The following is a 22,486-nucleotide window of genomic DNA, read 5'->3' as shown; positions in this document are numbered from 1 at the left end:
GTTCTTTATCAAATGAAGAGACTGTAAAACGCACAAAAATCAAATTTTTTCACCTAATAGTTCTCAAAATATCGGACAATACGTATTTCGTATTGGCCAGAATGCCATCTCTCAGCACAGGCACCAGCATTTGGTTAGCAGTGCAGCCGTAACAAAAGCCACCTCAGCACAGAATGCAAAGAGCGTTTCTGGAGCAGCAGAAGGATTAATCCAAAAGTACTGATGTTGCAAAGCAGTGGGCTTCCCAGTAATCTTCAGTTATTGCCACTTTCAGTGTAGGATCCATTCGATTCCGCGAACTTCTGCATTCATTCCTATAACAACGCAAAATGTATTTACATGTGTCTTTGCACAAGGCAGTACAAAATCTCTGCCATCCGTCTTACATCAGAGCTCATGCACTAGCCTGTAGTAAACTGCTACTCCACTGCGACAGTCAACATGAATTTGATAGTTTCCCACTCCAAGGACAATACACAGTAATGCATTAATACACAACCATTATTTCTTAGTACTTTACTTCTTTCACTAGTGTATTGATGTTTTCTTATATATCATTTCTCACATATTATGATGACAATTGTGTGAAAGGATGGTACAGGCAAATGCACGCAGTAAAATATATGGCCTAATCACATCCCATACTAAGAAAATGCAAATGGAAATGGCCCTACACTGCATTTGGACAGGCACTCAACCTCTTAATATTATGACCAATGTACAAGGCATTTAGAGGGTTCATGATGACTCCATTACCTGTAAAAAATGTTCACAGCAATAATCCTCAACAAAAACTACACACCTGAGGATTCCTTTTTAAAATCAGTAACTGTTCCCACAATATATTTAAGGCAGATAATGGGAGAAAAAAACTGACATTTCAATACAAAACTATAAATGTTTAATACTTGAGTATTCACATGTACATCACTTATTAAAATACATCACGGATGTCTGTGTAGCACTGTTCTGTTTTATCAGAAATATACAGTAAATATATATATTAAATGCTTCAAACTTCTTTTTGGCATGAATAATTTGTGGTAACTGAGTAAATACACCATGTTCCTTTGGCTACCTCAGGATCTGCATTTTGCGCTGTTGCCATGTAGCAAATTTACGGTAAGCTGCATTCAGCAGCTGATTCAGGTGACTAGTCAGATTGTGGCTCAAGGGTGAATATTCTCTCAGCACTCTATCCTGAAAAGATTTTCATAGGTATTAGCAAACGCTAAAGTTCAAAGATGGAAACTTACCAAATGAACAACTTCTAAAGCTTTAATTATTCAAAATTCATATAATGTGAAAGTAACAACGTGAACGAGAGAGAGAGAGAGAGAGAGAGAGAGAGAGAGAGAGAGAGAGAGAGCATATTTGTCATTAATATGAGTGATGGAAATACTGCTATTAAAAAGTACCTCAAAAGGTTTCAGCCTAGCTGAGTGAAACCTGTGGAGTGCTTCATGCATATGGGCTGCTTTCTGCTCTAATGTTGTTGTAGTTGGGGGAAAGCATGCCCAAAAATGGCGTAGTAGCTCACACATTGACATGTACAGATTCTTCAGTTCCTTCTCAAGATCCGGTGGCACAAGCTCTGTAAACGTGTGTCATATCTGAATCAAATGTTTCCATCATCAAACAATCACATTTCCACAACAGAAACATTTTGAAACTTATGATTTATTTGAAAAATAATGCAATTAACTTAAAGGACTGATGTCACAAAAGCAACTCACGTGCTAGAGATTCCTCCTGGAAACCTTTCATTAATGCACCTCCTGGAGTCAGTTCTCCTAAGGCACTAACAGCTGATGCAGGATTCACCAGTGTTGTATTATGCCGCTGTAATACTCCCCAACTTTGTGCCTCCCTACCAAGTTTCATGGAGGTTCCCAACAGCTGTTCTCCTGTCAGTCCTTCAGCTGGGTCAGAAAAAAATAAAGCTTTGCAATATTTCAACGTGTGTTTAACCTGGTCCACTATCAAATACCAATATGATAGTAAATCAACAACTTACTTCCAAATTTATATCTAAACTCTTATTTTTAAATATGGTAATAGGTTCTTATTTTTTGTTCAACTCATCCCTTACTAAAACTAAGTATCAAGATGAGAAAATTATTTTCAGGTTATACTTTTAACACCAATCTTCTGACTGATTTGGTGGATCAAATGCTTATATCATTGCATGAATTAAAAGTAATAAACATAATCAATTTTAACAAATTAGCAAAAATCACACAGCAGAAAAAACTTAGCACAGTTCTCACAGATGGTGATGTACCTCTCCCAAACAATTTATTACATTACAAAAATGTCACCCATTACTCCAGGAACATAATTCACATTTAAGGAATTTCAAATTTAGATAATTACCTGAGGAGTCAGGCATTGGTCCATGCAAATACCTATCAACTCTAGACAGACTGAGCTGTGGGGCACTGACATTATTGGACTCGCTAGCGGCGTCTAGGTCTTCATATGTTATCTTCTCCTGAAGTCTTAACTGTAAAGAGAAAATGTCAACACATTTTTATGGAAGTCTAATCAGGTTAGTAGACCATACATAGAATACAACAAAAATCATTGCTTCAACAACTGGGTTGCCACAAGTTTGCCTATGTGAAATTCCCAGATATTTCCCTGATTTCCAGACAAGTTTTAGCATTTTTTCCTGACAAATTTTGAGATCTCAAGGGTAAGTTAAGATGTAAGTTCATTATCTTTGCAGCTACGGTACAAGAAACAATTGTCCAAACAAGGAAATATCTAAAAAACTCAATCGGAAAGCATTTCCTGATGTCGGCAAAAATTTTAAGTACTAACATCAACATCTTTTGCAATGGACCATTTTTAGATGGAGAAAGCAAGCCAAATGATGAGCGAGTTTCATTAAGACCATTAATGTCATTTTATTTCAATAAAATTAAACACTTTTGGTGACAAAAATGCGTATTTCCTTGGTGTCGCTAGACAGATTGAAAATATCTTCACTGATTTCGGAAATAACCTCTGAAAAAAGTAGGTCTCCTGAAAGAAGTGTATAAGGCGGGGGAAGAACTATGTAAACCAACACTATATGTAACTGCCAATGAAATGTTGCTTCTACTAGATTCATTATTGTCTTATTACCCACTGTGTTATTGCAGGTATTATGTGATTTTTCCTTTTGAGGAATAAAGAAGTGCATAGCGTACAAACTGCAGGACAATTTTCTTATTCTTATCATCCATACTTTTTATACACCACACACAGACAGACTCGGCCTGCAGCCAGATCGGTGTGACTGGACTCAATGGGCAGGGCCTGCACATTAGTGGGAACCGAATGGCTTCAGATCGGCAAGCCCAATCCAGTATAGACAACTACAGAAGCAGCCTGCAGTATTGGCCCGTTGCAGAAATCCACTTGTATTGCCAGCTATTCACAAGCCACAGACAGCATGTTGATGAAATGAGACCACTGATCAATCAAAGCACAGATAACTTGTCCAATTACTCTAAGAATCAATAATAATGAGGATAAGTAGCAACTCACCATAAAGATGATTGCCAACCTGCAGACAGGCACGTAGGAAAGAATCACACATTCACAACTGAATTTTCAGCCACAGTTTTTGTCAGAAAACAAGAGCACACACACACACATTCACAATCACTCAGGCAACTAATGCACACATGACCACCATCTTCGGCAGCTGCGTCTACAGTCTCTGAGAATCAGATCCCAACACACCACTCCTCATGCATCCCTGCCTCTTGTTGGCAGCTGCCAGGCCAGTGGCAAGCATGAGTGGCAGCATTGACTGCAAGTTGAGGGGAGTGGTAGGAAAGGGAGAAGCAGCAGCAAAGAGGGAGTAGCAAAGCAGTGAACATACTCAGCTGCACCCAGCCAGCGATGATTCATGACAACTGAGTAAGCAAACTATTTCATCTACCGAGATTTTCGCTTTTCCCCCCTTCAAATTTCCCTGGTATTTCCTTGATTTCCCTGATGTGTTTGAAATTCCCTGACATTTCCTGATTTCCAGAACCTGTGGCAACCCTGAATAATAACAAGAAGTAGCAGCAGCAGGAGGAAGAGGACAACAAGAATTCCATCCGAACTCAACCTCAGTAAATAAGCCCTCATCGAAAAAATCTAACAAGAAATTGATTGGTGAAATATCTGCTCATGAAAACCAGTGTTACAGGGCAATTATCTGTCTGCCACTCTTCTTTAACAGTTTTCTGGACAAATTCATCTGAAAGAGGAAAAACAAATTTAATGTTCAGAACTAATGTAAACCTATACAACTAGGATAACAAAGACATCAAATTAGGGCGATTAGCTTTCGCAGATGACTTTGCTATCTTAATGAATGAGCACACCATTCCAATCAGAAGCCCACTAAGAATGTGCTGAAAAATTCAGCTTAAAAATTTCGTTCCAAAAACTACTCTTGTGCTCAAACTGTGATATCCAAAAATTGTCCTCGCAGTAGGTCAAATCAAGACACTCATACTTCTACTACCTAGGTAAGATCCTTAAACCACCTGGAGGAATGGGGGCAAACAGAGAGGGGATGTGTGAAGAAGCCTGAAAGGAGAACGAAAAGTTCTCAGCTCAACTACAACAGAAGATAGCTACAGACTAAAATCCTGGAAAACAGAAATTATCCAACCCCGTGCCAGATATCTGCAGAAAGAAGATTAAAATTCTATTGATGCGTTGAGACTACCAAAAACAAGACTTGGCAAAATTTCAACTTACACAGTTTGAAAATTCTATACCGTTGACTCAAAATGTCACAAAACATCCAAAAAGATCCCAAATAAATTCTTGGGACGTTTTAGACAAACTCTCACATAAAAAAATTGATCGATAGGAATCGCAGTCTGCAAGACTGCAAAGGAAACCAGAACAAAATGGACTGAAGAATGAAAAGACTTGCATAAAAAATGAGCTGCATGGAAATTCCAAAAATTTTATCAAAGCTTTGCTTGATCCAGTGGAAACAGGTACACAAACACAAAGCACTGTTAAAACTGACAAGAAACTGGTCTTTTCTAAAGTTTTTCACTCATTTACTGGAAAATAATCAGCTTTTAAGTTTTCCAACATCATTTATTACTAGAGTCAAGACTTTTTATAACAGCATGCTGAGCTGAATCTATAGCATTGTAGAATAATAAGATACACTCCATGGAGCAATGGTCCTAATCTCCCTTTGGTCATTCTTTTTTCTCATTCAATTTGGAATAGACATCTAAATATAAAATTCCTGAAATTTATGCATATTAACAAATATCTAATCATTTTAATGAAAAATTAACATCTTTTTTTTCTAATTACTTGCTGTACACAAAATTCCAGTTGTCATTGTAAATATAAATTCCTAATTACCAATATTAAACAAAGAAAAATCCAGGATGGAATGTAACAATATTATGAAAAGGGAAATTGCCACTCACCATATAGAAGAGATGCCGAGTCACAGACTGGCAATGTGGTTACAGTTGCCTCAGCAGTCACGTTAGTGTGTGAGTGAGTGAGTTTTTTGTTGGCAAAGACCTATGAGCCGAAAGCTTTATTTGGAACATTCTTTTTGTTGTGCCTATCTCTGCTGTATGGTAAGTGGCAACTTTCCTTTTCATAATATAATTACTAATATTTTATAGAAGATTATTAACAAAGATGGTTTCAATTAGGAAAACTAAATTTTCAGAACACAAATTTAAAATCAAATACTTTTTATTTAGGGTAAGGCCTTTGTTTTCTACCACAGACATGGTCTCTCAAAACGCCAGTTGATAAGGGTCTTTGAAGCATGAGAAACAATTTTCACAGCATCAAGCATGCCATACAAATGCTGCATTTGCAGTTGCCACTGTTTCACAGTTTTGGGAACTAAACAGTACTGATCTGGAGCCAAAGTAGGGGAACTGTCACAAGGAATAACATTTAAGCTGCCAGACATACTGGAACTAACACACGAAGTTTTGTCACAAATCATTGCTGAACACTATCTGAATATAGAGCAGTACGTCAAAAGAAGGGGAGAAAATGTGGCACTTTGATGGCTTCACAGTCTCCGTTGCTGATCAACTATAAATGTAGCAGATGAGAGTTTCAATACTAAAACGTACTTCTTTGATTAAATATGGATCTAGTTCAGGGATTACTAGACGACTGTAAGAAATGCTTTCAGTGGCTTCAATATTTAACTGTATGGTGGAAGCCCTGCTATACACTTTTAGGAATTTTCATTGCTCTTATTTGTAACTACAATTTAATGTTAGCTAAGAACGAGAGCATGTTATGCTTACTGTCTTGTCCCCTAAGATGCATACAGTACTGCTGAAATTTTACCAAATATTTCATTCTACTTAAAAATCAAATGACTTTCCAAGCTATATTGTTGTTCTGTTCATCTCTTTTTACATCTTAATTGGAACTATTCACATTACTGCACGGTAGTTGAACCAGCTGGTTGACCAGTGCTGTCCAAAGTAAATTTTTGGGTAATGCTGTTGTCCCTTATTGACTAAACTGTGTGTACGTAATGCACACCATAAAATATATCTTTTTTATTGTAATTTACCCTAGATAGCCTGGCTTCTGCTCCACATGTCTTGATTGAATATTCCTTTGATACATTATAAATACTTCTTTATGAATTAGTTAAAAGGTGAGATAACAATGACTAAGAATCTCATCATAATGAGTATACAATATTTGAAACACAAATGTGAGTAAAAGTTGTGTATGTTCAGCAGATTCCACAATCCCTGATGACTAACCACAACCAGAAGAATGATTCAAACAATATTTGTATGTCTACCTGCAATGAGGACAACTTCTTATGCCTATTCTTAGATGACATCTGCATCCATTGTTTAAGCAGTCAAAACAATGATCCGTGAGTGCACTGAAGGAGGCCAAGACCTTAACTCCTAAGGTGAAGGTGAGACCTGTTTAGGGATTCTACAAGTATCATCCTCACACTACTTTGATACAAACAGAACCAAAACTGAAGCCAGGGTCCAGGAAGGCCAGCCAGTCTAGGCATAATAAAGATTTTTCAAGCAAAATTTGATTTCAATTTTCCCCAGCTTGTCCTTCAAGACAGCAGCAATTCACTCCAGTAGCAGCTACTTAAAGTACACTTCTCTGTCCCCACCTGAATAAACTAGCTACCAACATCAAGTCTAGTGAACAGTAGGTGTGAACAGGCTTGCATTGTATCTGCTGACCAAGCCTTCGTGAGCAGAACACAATTTAATCTCTTGTGATCTATCCTTCCAAGTTCCGAGTGGATGGCTCCCTGCTATCTGACTGGTTCAGCACGCTACAACTTGCCACCAGCAGAACTTTAAGTGAACCACCATCACTCCCACTTGTTCCTGTGTTTCACAACCACCTAGACCGGCAGCTGTTATATTTCCACCCCAGGTGTGCCCACCTCTATTCCATACTGTCACAATATCACAATACAGTCAAAGTTTTCTTTACTTCTCATTTCAAATAACCTCATTACCTGTAACCCCCCTGCCCGTCCTTGATTCAGACCACCCATTTCTGGCACGGCCTGCACACCAGTTACATTTTACTGTTTGCTCATATATAACAACTTCAAATAAAAACTACTAAAACTGACAAAAATAGTGCACTTTCATCAATCTATGCACCATCTGACAAATTCCAGTCACAATTGCAAAGTGAATAAACTAAGCTTGCAATTTGGTTCCTCAGCCAACCTACTTTTCATATTTAGTTTCACTGACTTATTCCAATTTTCAAACTTGACGAATTAGTTTGGTGGGAGAAAATTTGTATCAAATGAGGAACTAGGTGTTGCCCTCAATGAGTATTTCTACAGAATGAAAATAACTGGTCCCTCAGACCAAATTTACACTATAGATAGAGACTCAACAAAGACTATTTTGTTTTTAAAAAATAGTTACTTGATATTTTTAACAAAATTATCTCACAATTGCTGAAGTTGCACATTTGTAACTACATATTCCTATGACTTATCAATATAAAACTCATTAGCTAAGCATTTTATCAAGTATTGAAAATAGGACAAATGTCCAAAGCACTCATATCCCTGGATTAAAAGTAAGTTCAGGAGATTTAAAAAGGAGCTCAGAAGTGTGTTTAGCACATTCGTCCAAGCAGATGAGAGTTACTAAGTGTCATCTGCTGCAAGGAGAGCCCCCTTCCAACAGCAAAATGTTAAAGAGGAGAGAGGCCACATACCACACAGTTTTTAATATCAGTTTACCAAACTTAAGTTAATCACAAAGTAAGTTTTACCTTTTTTACATTTGACTGTGGTTCACTGTTTATATTGCCATTTATCTGGGATGGTGACTCTGGCTGCTCATACGTATGTTGCTGACAGGCTTTTAATACCATAATTGAATGCTGGTTAAACCTGCAAATATTTGAGAAATTAGTATCATGAAACATTTTAAGTGACAACAGTACATATGACTTCTGTACATGACAAATGTTGAAACTAATATGTCCAATATTTTATTTTAAAATTAAAAATAGCTGCGGTTCAAGGAAAATTGCATACATTACATATTATTACATAACACAAATTAACAAATACTCATGCAATAACGGGGAGTGGTCAGTTTTAAAACTCATTTTGCACAGTTGTTTCATTTCAGCAATTTTTCCCTGCCCCTCCTAAGTTCCTTTATTTTTAAATCAAATGGCATTCAATAAAAGCATGTTATCTGTGGTGCATCCAGTGGCTTATGTGCATTAACAACTAAATGTTGAAGGACAGTAAGAATTAATAAACTTATGAAGAACACAATTATATTACAAAAATTTAGATTGAACCACTTAGATGTAAAAAGTTTTTGAACAAGAATTCCTGCCAATATTTCTAAGTTGAATATGTAAAGTTTTACAATATTTCTGAAACTGGGCAATAGTTCATAGACAAAAACACAAGGGCTTCACTAAACTGTGTTTGAGAAACGCTGCTCCAATTTGCAATGAATTACTTCCATAGGTATAAAATTCCATCATACATTTTAATGGGTACCAGATACAAAAACATACTGTACCAGTAGCAAGGAAACAAGTTTTCCAGTGACTAATATAGTGTCAGCTTACAGATAGCTATGAAGTTATTTCTAAATATACAAATACTGAATGGAAGGAAATACGCTGTAAACAGAAGAGTATTCTTTAGCAAAGTTATTTTGCTAGATTTGCAAGCTTAAACAGCTGTCAGTCTAAAATTCAAACTAAGAACACAGATGATGTGACTTACCGAACGAAAGTGCTGGCAGGTCGATAGACACACAAACAAACAAACAAACACACACAAACATACACACGAAATTCAAGCTTTCGCAACAAACTGTTGCCTCATCAGGAAAGAGGGAAGGAGAGGGAAAGACTAAAGGATGTGGGTTTTAAGGAAGAGGGTAAGGAGTCATTCCAATCCCGGGAGTGGAAAAACTTACCTTGGGGGGAAAAAAGGGACAAAAGGACAGGTATACACTTGCGCGCACACACACACACATATCCATCCGCACATACACAGGCACAAGCAGACAAATGTCAACCTCCTTCTTGGCAAGTTGTGCCACAAACTCCTCTTCTCCCTAATTCTATTCAATACCTCCTCATTAGTTATGTGATCTACCCATCTAATCTTCAGCATTCTTCTGTAGCACCACATTTCAAAAGCTTCTATTCTCTTCTTGTCCAAACTATTTATCGTCCATGTTTCACTTCCATACATGGCTACACTCCATACGAATACTTTCAGAAATGACTTCCTGACACTTAAATCAATACTGGATGTTAACAAATTTCTCTTCTTCAGAAACGCTTTCCTTGCCATTGACAGCCTACATTTTATATCCTCCCTACTTCGACCATCATCAGTTATTTTGCTCCCCAAATAGCAAAACTACTTTACTACTTCAAGTGACTCATTTCCTAATCTAATTCCCTCAGCATCACCCGACTTAGACTACATTCCATTATCCTTGTTTTGCTTTTGTTGACGCTCATCTTATATCCTCCTTTCAAGACACTGTCCATTCCGTTCAACTGCTCTTCCAAGTCCTTTGCTGTCTCTGACAGAATTACAATGTCATCGGCGAACCTCAAAGTTTTTATTTCTTCTCCATGAATTTTAATACCTACTCCGAATTTTTCTTTTGTTTCCTTTACTGCTTGCTCAATATACAGATTGAACAACATCGGGGAGAGGCTACAACCCTGTCTTACTCCCTTCCCAACCACTGCTTCCCTTTCATGTCCCTCGACTCTTATAATTGCCATCTGGTTTCTGTACAAATTGTAAATAGCCTTTCGCTCCCTGTATTTTACCCCTGCCACCTTTAGAATTTGAAAAACAGTATTCCAGTCAAGGTCAGTATTGCCTCACGTGTTCCAGTGTTTCTACGGAATCCAAACTGATCTTCCCCGAGGTTGGCTTCTACCAGTTTTTCTATTCGTCTGTAAAGAATTTGTGTTAGTATTTTGCAGCTGTGACTTATTAAACTGATAGTTCAGTAATTTTCACATCTGTCAACACCTGCTTTCTTTGGGATTGGAATTATTATATTCTTCTTGAAGTCTGAGGGTATTTCGCCTGTTTCATACATCTTGCTCACCAGATGGTAGAGTTTTGTCAGGACTGGCTCTCCCAAGGCCGTCAGTAGTTCCAATGGAATGTTGTCTACTCCGGGGGGGCCTTGTTTCGACTCAGGTCTTTCAGTGCTGTCAAACTCTTCACGCAGTATCATATCTCCCATTTCATCTTCCTCTACATCCTCTTCCATTTCCATAATATTGTCCTCAAGTACATCGCCCTTGTATAGACCCTCTATATACTCCTTCCACCTTTCTGCTTTCCCTTCTTTGATTAGAACTGGGTTTCCATCTGAGCTCTTGATATTCATACAAGTCGTTCTCTTATCTCCAAAGGTCTCTCTAATTTTCCTGTAGGCAGTATCTATCTTACCCCTAGTGAGATAGGCCTCTACATCCTTACATTTGTCCTCTAGCCATCCCTGCTTAGCCATTTTGCACTTCCTGTCGATCTCATTTTTGAGACGTTTGTATTCCTTTTTGCCTGCTTCATTTACTGCATTTTATATTTTCACCTTTCATCAATTAAATTCAATATTTATTCTGTTACCCAAGGATTTCTACTAGCCCTCATCTTTTTACCTACTTGATCCTCTGCTGCCTTCGCTACTTCATCCCTCAAAGCTACCCATTCTTCTTCTACTGTATTTCTTTCCCCCATTCCTGTCAATTGTTCCCTTATGCTCTCCCTGAAACTCTGTACAACCTCTGGTTCTTTCAGTTTATCCGGGTCCCATCTCCTTAAATTCCCAGCTTTTTGCAGTTTCTTCAGTTTTAATCTACAGGTCATAACCAATAGATTGTGGCCAGAGTCCACATCTGCCCCTGGAAATGTCTTACAATTTAAAACCTGGTTCCTAAATCTCTGTCTTACCATTATACAATCTATCCGATACCTTTTAGTATCTCCAGGGTTCTTCCATGTATACAACCTTCTTTCATGATTCTTAAACAAAGTGTTAGTTATGATTATGTTGTGCTCTGTGCAAAATTCTACCAGGCGGCTTCCTCTTTCATTTCTTACCCCCAATCCATATTCACCTACTACATTTCCTTCTCTCCCTTTTCCTACTACCGAATTCCAGTCACCCATGACTATTAAGTTTTCGTCTCCCTTCACAATCTGATTAATTTCTTTTATCTCATCATACATTTCATCAATTTCTTCGTCATCTGCAGAGCTAGTTGGCATATAAACTTGTACTACTGTAGTAGGTGTGGGCTTCGTATCTATCTTGGCCACAATAATGCGTTCACTATGCTGTTTGTAGTACCTTACCCGCATTCCTATTTTCCTATTCATTATTAAACCTACTCCTGCATTATCCCTATTTGATTTTGTATTTATAACCCTGTAATCACCTGACCAGAAGTCTTGTTCCTCCTGCCACCGAACTTCACTAATTCCCACTATAACGGTAACCTATCCATTTCCCTTTTTAAATTTTCTAACCTACCTGCCCGATTAAGGGATCTGACATTCCACGCTCCGATCCGTAGAACGCCAGTTTTCTTTCTCCTGATAACGACATGCTGCTGCTAGCTCTGTTTAATATTAGAAATGGACAAACTTGTTCATCCTAGGGAACTAGTTCACTGGTGATCGCTCTTTTTGGAAACCGTTCATTTTTACTCATTCACCGTTTATTTGTACATGATATATGGTTCTTATGAAAAATTGAAAATTAGTAGCTTAGGTTTCAAGACATAAAGCTCCATGAGGGAGCACTTGCCTGCCCTCTGGAGAACAGAGTTTTTATTCATTACATAATTCTCACACACTAAGCAATTTTCGTGATTCTGCAAAACCTCTCGTTTAGCCAACTGTAGCGTTATGTGGTTGATTGCAATTAAATAATATAAGATAGCACATAAAAAGCAGCCCAGAGAACAGACTGCTTGCCAATTATGCACGATTTGTTGACCACTAAAAGCAGAATAGATAAACATATAATTAGGCAGTAAAGAAATAACAAATAAGCTAATGCAAACAACTTTGAAACAATAGATGATGACTGGTGAGAGACAGTGAGCAGTCTAGTACTCTGAGCTGGTTTTTCGTGCACCACCCTGTACCACTGAAATAATATTTTAGAAGATATCGTATTCTCCTCACAAAATGAGACGCCAGACACACAATACGGAGCGTGGGCTTCATTCGGTTGTAAATTGGTCTGCCTTCCACAACAATAAACATGTTTTACCTTTGATCAAAAAACCTTTTATAAAAAAGACTGAAAATGACAACTCGTGTGTGCCACGCTGACACTCTTTACATGTGTAATAAAAAACTTGCTTTTTCATATCTTCTGCTGTTTATTGAAATAGTGAAGCAAGCTGATATGCCCTTTTGTTACATGTAAAGATTTGTGAATTACAAACCACGTCCTTTTTATGTAATTTACTTAATTATAAAATACATTTTAATTACTGATGGTGGACACTGATTAGAATACGAAAAGAACCAAGGTCGAGAGTTCAAAAAAGATTTGAAACAGATCTAGAATGGGCATGCACAGTGAACAGAATGAACAACAACTCAATACTGAACTAACTAGGAGCAGTTGGCAGTGGAACTGCAACGAGTGGCCACACCAAGGAGGACAAGTGCGGCCAAGGGAGACAGGGACCAAGACAGATGGGAACGGGACCGAGGCTGCAACAAGACCGACCATTTCCTGTTCCCAGGAACTATAAGTAGAAGCCGCGATCAAAGTAAAGTATGAAAGACCATTCCTTAGAATTTGTTCCTTGCTCCTTCCATTCGTCTTGGTGAATTGTTCCTTTGGACCCGTTAGTTCGCAAACTACCCAGCTACTCTGTATAGTCATGTGATGTGCACACATGCCCTTTATCAACAGGCTGTGAACTTTCACACTCTGGTTGGAACCACACCTTGTTACACACACCACAATATTACCCTCCTGTCACCGGTTTGCGCATTACAGACTCCAGCTTGTTTCTTTTTGAACACCCCTTATAGTCTTAATGGATTTCTTCCTTGGCTTGAGCATCCACAAATCCCATAATCAGGAAGTCTAATGTTATTCAGGATTTCTTCTGCCAGGTCAAGATGAACTCAAAGCCTCATTCTTCTTCTATTAGAATCCATCGTATAATCTACTACATTTGCACACACACACACACACACACACACACACACACACACACACACACACAAATTAATATGCGTATATCTCTTCATATATCTTCTCTTAAGAGGGTATAATGCCAAGTACTGATCATAATTCCACCCATTACTTTGTTTATAATCATTGATGTCATTAGGTTACAGCTTAGTCTCCCCATTTTTTGCTGCTCTTCATGGTCAGGTCTATCATGAATGGTTGACAGAATGTGCACTGGGTTTTTGTTAATCCATTTTACAGCAAGAACTTTATTGGCTGATTCAAAAGTCGGTTCGCATTTCAGCACAAGAGTTCTTTAACTATGGTGGCATGTTGTTCTTGTTTGGTCGTATGGTTCCAACCGTGTATGTCGTCTTCTCCTATAGCTTTAGAAACGAGGTGGGGAGAACTATACCAATTACCCATGTATATTTTTCTCCATGCATCCAGTAAAGCCTCAAATAAATCCTAAACGCCTTTCTCACTCGCTGGGTTGCTCAATACTTTTTCTACCTCGAGACCTTGTATAAATTTTAAAATTGTTAACTGTATCCATCATCAGTTGAGCATACTTTATATATTTTCAAATCAATCTTGCCCTCTTTAATGGGTTGTATTGTGCATATGAATCTGCCCCTGAATTTCTCCAACTCATCAATACAAAAAATTTTACTAGGCTTGTACACACTGAAATCTGTGAAGAATAATAAGTAGTAAGTTTTCTGATCTTCCTCAGTTCGTCATGCTGCGTACCTGCAGAAACAGTAGCAAAATTAAGATACCTTGAGATGGCTTTGAATCTAGTAAAAGATATGCTTTTACAATTAGTAGGAGTCCGTATTATTTTTCTTTTTGACCAGTTACCTTGTACAGGTGGTTTCTTTTTTGGGACTTATCATGCAGAGTACAAAGTGCACCCTCATCTCAGCTATTGTCACAGGAAACTAGTGTGCTTTGTCAACCATTCTTCTATGTTCTGCGTGTACAGTTGATGTTTATTGCAAATATTATCCCAGTTCCACTCATCAGCAACTGTCAATGATCCTGTTGCTGGCCCCGCAACGGCATCTTGATTGTCGAGGGGGAAAATCTTTGTCAATACAACCACTGCTAAAATTAACAGCAATAGCAGCCCTCAGTCGCAAGAAATGGAGTCTTTTGACCCAGGTTTTGGTACTGCTATGAGTGCCTTCATCAGGAAACTCTCACATTGGCTTATAACATAGTTACAAAATTGCAAGAAAGAAAATTTTTTTTAAATGTAAGCACTAGCTAGTAGTACAAGAAGGAATCAGTACTTACACGTCACATGTTAAACTAAAAATCAAGCGATAAAGCTTTTAGTTTAATACATGACATGTAAGTACTGTTTGTTTTGTACTACTAGCTAGTACTTACACTTAAAAAAATTTTCTTTCCTGCCATTTTGTAACTATAGTTTTACTTCTGATGAAGGCACTCAGAGCAGTGCCAAAACCTGGGTCAAAAGACTCCTTTTTTGCAGCTGAGGGCTGCTATGGCTGTTAATATTACAAAGTAAATGGTCACTGACCGTGCAGCCATGTTCAAAACTTTAACAACGACTGTTGTTACACACTTCTGATTCTATGCTTCAGCTGTTTTCAGAATCAGTTTCACTATCAGTATCATTCACATCACTTTCTTCACAAATATCTACGTATTCTTTCGCCTTTAATTTTATACGGATCTGCCATGTTGTGCTACTGAATTTATGAAAGCACGCCAACTTTGCATTATAATATGCAATTGCGTTTGAGCACTTCCAGTCAACTTTAAGGCAGACAAGAGATGCTGCCATCTAACAACATGCCGCTGAACTAAAAACAGAACTTTCAGTAATGCATAAGATGCCTCAGCACCTCACAACAAGGCGACTGTACAGTGACAGCTGTACCCACCATTGTATTTAAATACACATGAGCGCAATGACCAGTATACCTGCCATTGTACACCAATGGGTTAAACTGTCTAAATTTAAAATGAAATTGTTACACATGATTTTGCAGCACACAAGGGGAGATTTAATCTATAATTAAATTAATTATAATTTAATAATTATAAAGGTGAGCAAAATAAGCATTAATAGGTGATACAAATCAATTTCATTGTTATTTCTACCTCTTTAACCTACTAAATGAAATCCATAAAAAGCGAGATCTTTAATGTGCCACAGCACAAACTGAATCTATAAAACCAACATATACTCTCAGAAACATTACAGACTGAATGCACAAAAATTAAACGTCTCCAGTTTAGAGATGAAAAAAACAGAAGACAAGCATGCAACCAAGCTAGTAAACTGCATTACAGATCTCTCTAAAACTCATCTTTTAGTATGGTTTTTTGTGAGAAATTATCAAGAAATGTGATGTATGCAGATAATTATGCTATATATAGATCTTATTGCGTTAACTTTTGTGTTTGATCTTATTGTGTTAACTTTTGGGTTGCTTAGTAGTGGTGAACTGAAAGGAAGGTCCAATATGTAAACCTTTCATTAGGTGTGATATTGGCATCTCCAACCACCAACGAAATTTTTGTTGAAGTGCTGTTAATCTGTAATGGCCTGAAATTTAGGTTTAGTTCCGATTGATAAATACCACACCTGTTGTTTTAATTCTGATAAGAGATATGTGCACACTTATTTGTATTAAGACTAAAATAAAATTATTCAGGCCAATGGAATAGAAGTTAAGAATGCATGATGTATGCAGTACATACTGTTATAAGCTTACAAGATTTTATTCTCTCATACACATGTAGATGTTTGCATGATTGTGTGTGCACTTAAACTTGAACTCACCTCTTTATCATATTCTGATGAACCATATTGCCACTCTGAGATGTGCCAGACTTCTCGATTCCAGTACCATAACCTTCATCCAATGTGGTGTCTTCAAATTCTGTTATGTTTACAAGTGGATCTTCAATACCACAGGTGATATCTTTCTTCAGTTCTAAAAACATTCAATGACAAAGGCAAAAAATGTAATAGGTTAAAAGTAAATGACAAGTATGAATTTAAACAATGAACTCTTACAAGAAGTTTATGAACAAAACTATCTGCAAACCTAAATTCTCTTCCTAATTTTCTGCATTATGTATCATCCCTGCGGAAACAATTCTAAAAAAATTGAGAAATTGCAAGCAACCCAGAAACAACTTTTGAAACAAAGTAGGGATCATCCAACCTATTCTATTATTTAATGTACGAACAATGGGCAGTTATTAAAAGTGGTGGCAGAATGCATTACTGTGTCCTGCACAGCTTTCAGATTCAGTAACCCATTTAGTTGAAATGGTAACACACTCAGATGTGTATACCTGTCCACAAAAATTATAGTTTTTACTGGGGACTACTCTGCCTTTGTTCTTAACAAAAACAGCCAAAACAATGTGTATTTAGTGTTCCAGTAAAGACTTCAAGAGAAAACCCATTACACATAGCTGAAATTTACTGCACTATTTAAATTGGGAGGTCATTTAAAAGATATCTGACAATTTTCACGTTAGTGGATATCATTATTTACAACATTAACTGAGGTTCACAATTTGGAGCAGAGTTAAATTTTTTAACACATTCAATTCCAGCATGGTAAAAGCAATGTATGATCTCTTGTGGCAGACTATCAAACTTGTTTCGTGTGCATGCAGGAGAACCTTAACAGAAATATGCATACTGGTCACACTCCATTTTTAAAAAGTCGTGGGCACTGTTTTAGTTCCCAGCAAGCCTCTAAGCAATGCTGCTTCCGTTCTGAATTGCTGTTGCAGCAGCTTTGTTACAGCTTTCACACTCAGTTCAAACAAATTTTCAACAACATGTACTGAACAATCTCAAAAGGTTAAGGACTGCATAATTTTTTGCAGTCTTACATAATCAGATACTCAATACAGAGACTATTGTTGAGGCCCAAATGAAGACAGTCAAGTTTAGGCTGCTCCTGTGCATGTGACGTCAAGCATTCTCCGACAGCCAATGACCATTTAGTAGTGTTCAGATTGTTCTGCTGTGAATGTCTTATCTAGGGTGAGCATTAAACGTGAGTGTAGCAAGTTACTCAGTGAATTTTTGTATCATTTGTTGCAAGTTGTCCGTGGTGGTGGTGGTGGTGGTGGTGGTGGTGGTGGTAAGTGACAAATTCTACATAAGCAAGCGAGAGGGACTGCTGGATACATAGTTTCAAGTGCACAGCATCTACATGCATATCATCTAGGCCCATTAATCTGACTATAGAATAATGCCAGTTGTCCAATTATTCATACTAGGCCATTCTAGAAACAGCATTATGACAGTACACCACAAAGCTTACTATGACACGTCATACTGCAACGAGTTACCAGAGTCATCTCTACACCAATGCAGCAAAATCAGCACAGCAATAATTATGACAAAACTGCCTGTCTCTTCTGGTACTTACTGCCTAATGGAATGGAACAGACTCGTGCATTCACCACACAGTGCAGCGTGACAAATTCCTGAAGACAAACACTGTGATGTTTCATTCGGAAAGGACAGCAACTATTCCATTTCCACCTTTTCCTAATTGATACAGCACTCCATTTCTAAACAACCCTGTTGTTGAGAACATTAGGCTCTTATTTTCTTTCTAATTTTTCTTCTGAAGTGCCCAGAAAGTCATATTTAGCACACCTTAAATTGCAGCCATTCAATACCATACCACGCCCATCAAGGCTCTCTCTGTGATTGCAGTTAGCAATTTTCTTCATGTTAGTCTTCCAAACAATGTTTTACATTTTAATTCAACTGCCACTCCATTAGCTAAATGGGGTAACTTGGTTGAAGTCAAGGAACTGACTACTTATAATCTGAACATTTATAAATTTTACACAGTATTAAATAAAACACTATATGTACTACACGTAAAATATAAGGAAAAAGAAAGTATATCATCTGTTTAATATACAAAGAAACAAACACCAGGCATACTCAAACTACATAATTTATTGAACACCATTAGGTGTTGGGATTATGTGGCATTATTACTGCTGTGGAAAATCACTTTGTACACCTACAGAATTTGGTAAAAGGTATGTATTGAACACCCTTGCATTTTTCAGTGTGGTACAGATGTGAACATTAGGCTTTGCTACTGGTCAATTCCTTATCACAACCAGATTTTCTGCTTTCACAAACATTGTCAACTGTCAACCAACCAGAGACCTTCCAAGCTAACCTAGACCTCTGCTCTACAGATCGGTGTCACCACAACCCTAGTATCAGAGGGGATTCAGTACCACACTCCAGCTGTGCATCTTAATGCGAAGTCCAGAGATGGGTAACAAATACAAGAATGACATTTGAAAGTTCTGGTAGAACATAGATACTTTTGGATTTAATGAGTCCACTCAATGGAAAGCAGAGGTGCTGAGTTGTCAATATGTACACACAAAACGAAAGAAAACTTGCTAGCTTTTCGACTGATCTTTTTTCGAGCAAGCAAAAAATACAAGTGTACAACTGCAACACTCAGCGCTCCTACATCCCTATAAGCCTCCAGATAGATGAACAGTGCCAGAGCTGCATTTCGCTTTTCGGTAAGTGGACTAGGATGTCGCGAGGGTTGTGTCAGAGCAGGTAGTGGGAGAGGCAGGTGGCACAGAGATATTGCAGATGCGTGGCTACCAGCTTGGAGGGAGGCACATAGTTTGCTGGCTAGGAATGCAGGGAGGGAGAGGTGTCAGGTACCTGGGCTAGGCATGCAATGCACATTTGGAGGTGACATGGGAATGTGAACTGGGAGGGGGTGATGGCATAAAAGGAGGAAAATGTTGGGTGGATGGTGCAGGGACAGTAGGTCATGAGAGACTGAGGCCAGGACGGCTACAGGAATGAAGGATGTGTTGCACTGATAACTCATCTACGTACTTCAGAGAAGCTGTTGATGGAGGGGATGATACAGAAGGCCCAGTTTTAAATCTAGCATGTTATACTCGGCTGCATTTTGTGCAACCGAGTTGTCAACATTGTTCTTGGCAACAGTTTGGCAATGGTCATTCACCCTGGTCGGCAGCTAGTTGGCATTCATACCAACATGTGGCCTAACCATCCTGTCTGCGGACGAAGTCTCCACCACTGTCATGATGCATCTCAGTGACTACCTGATTAAAGGCCTCTGCCAGCTGTCTGACTCTTCTGTCTATCTCCCTCCTCACCCCAATGACACTCCACAATCCACTTTCTACATGCTCCTAAAGAACCACAAACCCTACAATCCTGGAAACCTTATAGTAGCTGCCTATTGTGCTCCCAGTGAAACAATGTCCACTCTTGGTGGTGACCTCCTCCAACCAATTGCCCAGAACCTAGCCAACCACATCAAAGATACTAACCACTTCTTTCACCGAGTCTCCACCATCCCCACCCATTTATCTCCCGGATCCCTACTCATCACTGTTGATACCACCTCCCTCACACCAACATCCATGCCCCTGCCCTCACCACTATCAAACACTATCTTCCCAAAGTCCTACAGACTCAACCCACCAGATTCTCCTCACATCCCTTACCAATCATACCTTGACCCTCAACTTATTTTCCTTTGAAGGGAAGGTATATAGACAAATCTGCAGAACAACCATGAACACCAACATGACACTCCTATGCCAACCTGTTTATGGCCTATATAGAGGAAACCTTCTTAGCCCTCCAAAACTATCAACCTGAGTCCGGTTTGGGTTCACTGACATCTTCACGATACATTCCTAGAGCCATAGTACACTATCCTCATTCCTTCCCAACTTCAACACCTTCTCTCCCACCCATTTCACCCGGTCTTCAACCCAACATGCTACCTTCCTGGATATTTACCACATTTAAGGTGCCTATCCACACCTCTGTCCTCATTAAACTCACTAACCACCAACAGAAATTGCATTTTGACAGCTGCCATTCCTTCCATACCCAAAAGTTCCTCCGACACAGCCTAGCCACCTGTGGGCGATAACTCCCATGCCCAGTATGCTGAAGATCTTCTAACAAAGCAAGCTGGGATATTTTTACTTCCCCACTTGTTTTTGCCGCCTGCCTCCTTAAAATTCGTTTTTTCACTTTTAACTAATTACCACTAACATTAGTGAGTATAATATGCATTTTCACAAAAAAAGGTTGGCCCTCAGTTTTAAAGAATGTAACACCAGATCTAATTTTGTGCTTAGTTTTATGTACGTAATAGATATAATTTATTTCGACTATTCCTAGTTAGTATCTTTTGTTATAGGGTGATATCAGTAATTGTTTCGCAACTTAAATTTTATTGTTAGCGTATGAACAAACAAATTCTGTACTAATTATAAACATTTGGAGGAACAACTAATAGTACTCTTATAGGATCTATTCGAAACATGTTAGCATAGCCAGCCCTTAATTTCAAAGTAATTGACAGTTTCGTAAAAGGTATTGTTTGCATAATGATATTTGTTAGTTTTATGATTTAAACAAATAATTCGGCCTAACTCTTTAGTAGAAGAAACTGTTAAAAAGAACAAATTTTTCGATGTATTCAGTTAATTTAATGAGTCAAGTTTTAAATGGAATTTCCGTAAATTTAACTTTGAACAATGTGTAGTTTCAGTACCTATTATAGTGAGGATATATAAGGACCCGAATTTTGGTCCTGAGATAATCTGCGGCCAAGTTTCAGACAAGAAACTGTGTTGGCTAGAACAAAAACAATGCATCAAATTAACTGTGAAATAAGTGTAACCAATTAGGCCATATGTTAAAATAATGACAGTGTCTGTCCAATACATACCACAATATTCTGAAAGACTTGTGAGCTGTGTGGTTAGGTTTCTACTGCTCATAATGTACAACAGTAAACTATTGAACCAATATGTAGGTGTTCGCTTGCAATCTACAGGGTTATTACAAATGATTGAAGCGATTTCACAGCTCTACAATAACTTTATTATTTGAGATATTTTCACAATGCTTTGCACACACAAAAACTCAAAAAGTTTTTTTAGGCATTCACAAATGTTCAATATGTGCCCCTTTAGTGATTCGGCAGACAGCAAGCCGATAATCAAGTTCCTCCCACACTCGGCGCAGCATGTCCCCATCAATGAGTTCGAAAGCATCGTTGATGCGAGCTCGCAGTTCTGGCATGTTTCTTGGTAGAGGAGGTTTAAACACTGAATCTTTCACATAACCCCACAGAAAGAAATCGCATGGGGTTAAGTCGGGAGAGCGTGGAGGCCATGACATGAATTGTTGATCATGATCTCCACCGCGCTGAAAATTCAAAGTGTTTGACTTTGTCATCGGGTGTCAGGGCTTGTAGCAATTGTAAACGGTAAGGCTTCTGCTTTAGCCTTTTCCATAAGATTTTCCAAACCGTCGGCTGTGGTACGTTTAGCTCCCTGCTTGCTTTATTCGTCGACTTCCACGGCTACGCGTGAAACTTGCCCGCACGCGTTCAACCGTTTCTTCGCTCACTGCAGGTCGACCTGTTGATTTCCCCTTACAGAGGCATCCAGAAGCTTTAAACTGCGCATACCATCGCCAAATGGAGTTAGCAGTTGGTGGATCTTTGTTGAACTTCGTCCTGAAGTGTCGTTGCACTGTTATGACTGACTGATGTGAGTGCATTTCAAGCACAACATACGCTTTCTCGGCTCCTGTCGCCATTTTGTCTCACTGCACTCTCGAGCGCTCTGGCGGCAGAAACCTGAAGTGCAGCTTCAGCCGAACA

The 22,486-nt window shown here is 38.4% G+C and overlaps 1 protein-coding gene across 2 annotated transcripts in view; it reads right to left on the bottom strand.

Moving 5' to 3' along the window:
* Positions 1–878: 878 nt before the first annotated feature.
* LOC124789976 (general transcription factor IIH subunit 1) overlaps positions 879–22,486 on the bottom strand; it is a 29,075-nt gene continuing 7,467 nt past the window's right edge. For both annotated transcript variants that reach the window (XM_047257516.1, XM_047257517.1), the window contains exons 6-11: positions 16,573–16,726; positions 8,302–8,422; positions 2,377–2,506; positions 1,737–1,922; positions 1,419–1,594; positions 879–1,200 (exon numbers count right to left, since the gene is read on the bottom strand). In XM_047257516.1, coding sequence (XP_047113472.1) covers positions 1,075–1,200; positions 1,419–1,594; positions 1,737–1,922; positions 2,377–2,506; positions 8,302–8,422; positions 16,573–16,726 — 893 coding nt within the window. In that variant the 3' untranslated portion in view covers positions 879–1,074. The remainder of the gene's footprint in view (positions 1,201–1,418; positions 1,595–1,736; positions 1,923–2,376; positions 2,507–8,301; positions 8,423–16,572; positions 16,727–22,486) is intronic.

Source organism: Schistocerca piceifrons, chromosome 3 (assembly GCF_021461385.2).
Source record: "Schistocerca piceifrons isolate TAMUIC-IGC-003096 chromosome 3, iqSchPice1.1, whole genome shotgun sequence".
In the NCBI taxonomy this organism is placed as follows: domain Eukaryota; kingdom Metazoa; phylum Arthropoda; class Insecta; order Orthoptera; family Acrididae; genus Schistocerca; species Schistocerca piceifrons.
The sequence above is the reverse complement of the archived record's forward strand: the minus strand, read 5'-3'. Positions and strand labels throughout refer to the sequence as shown.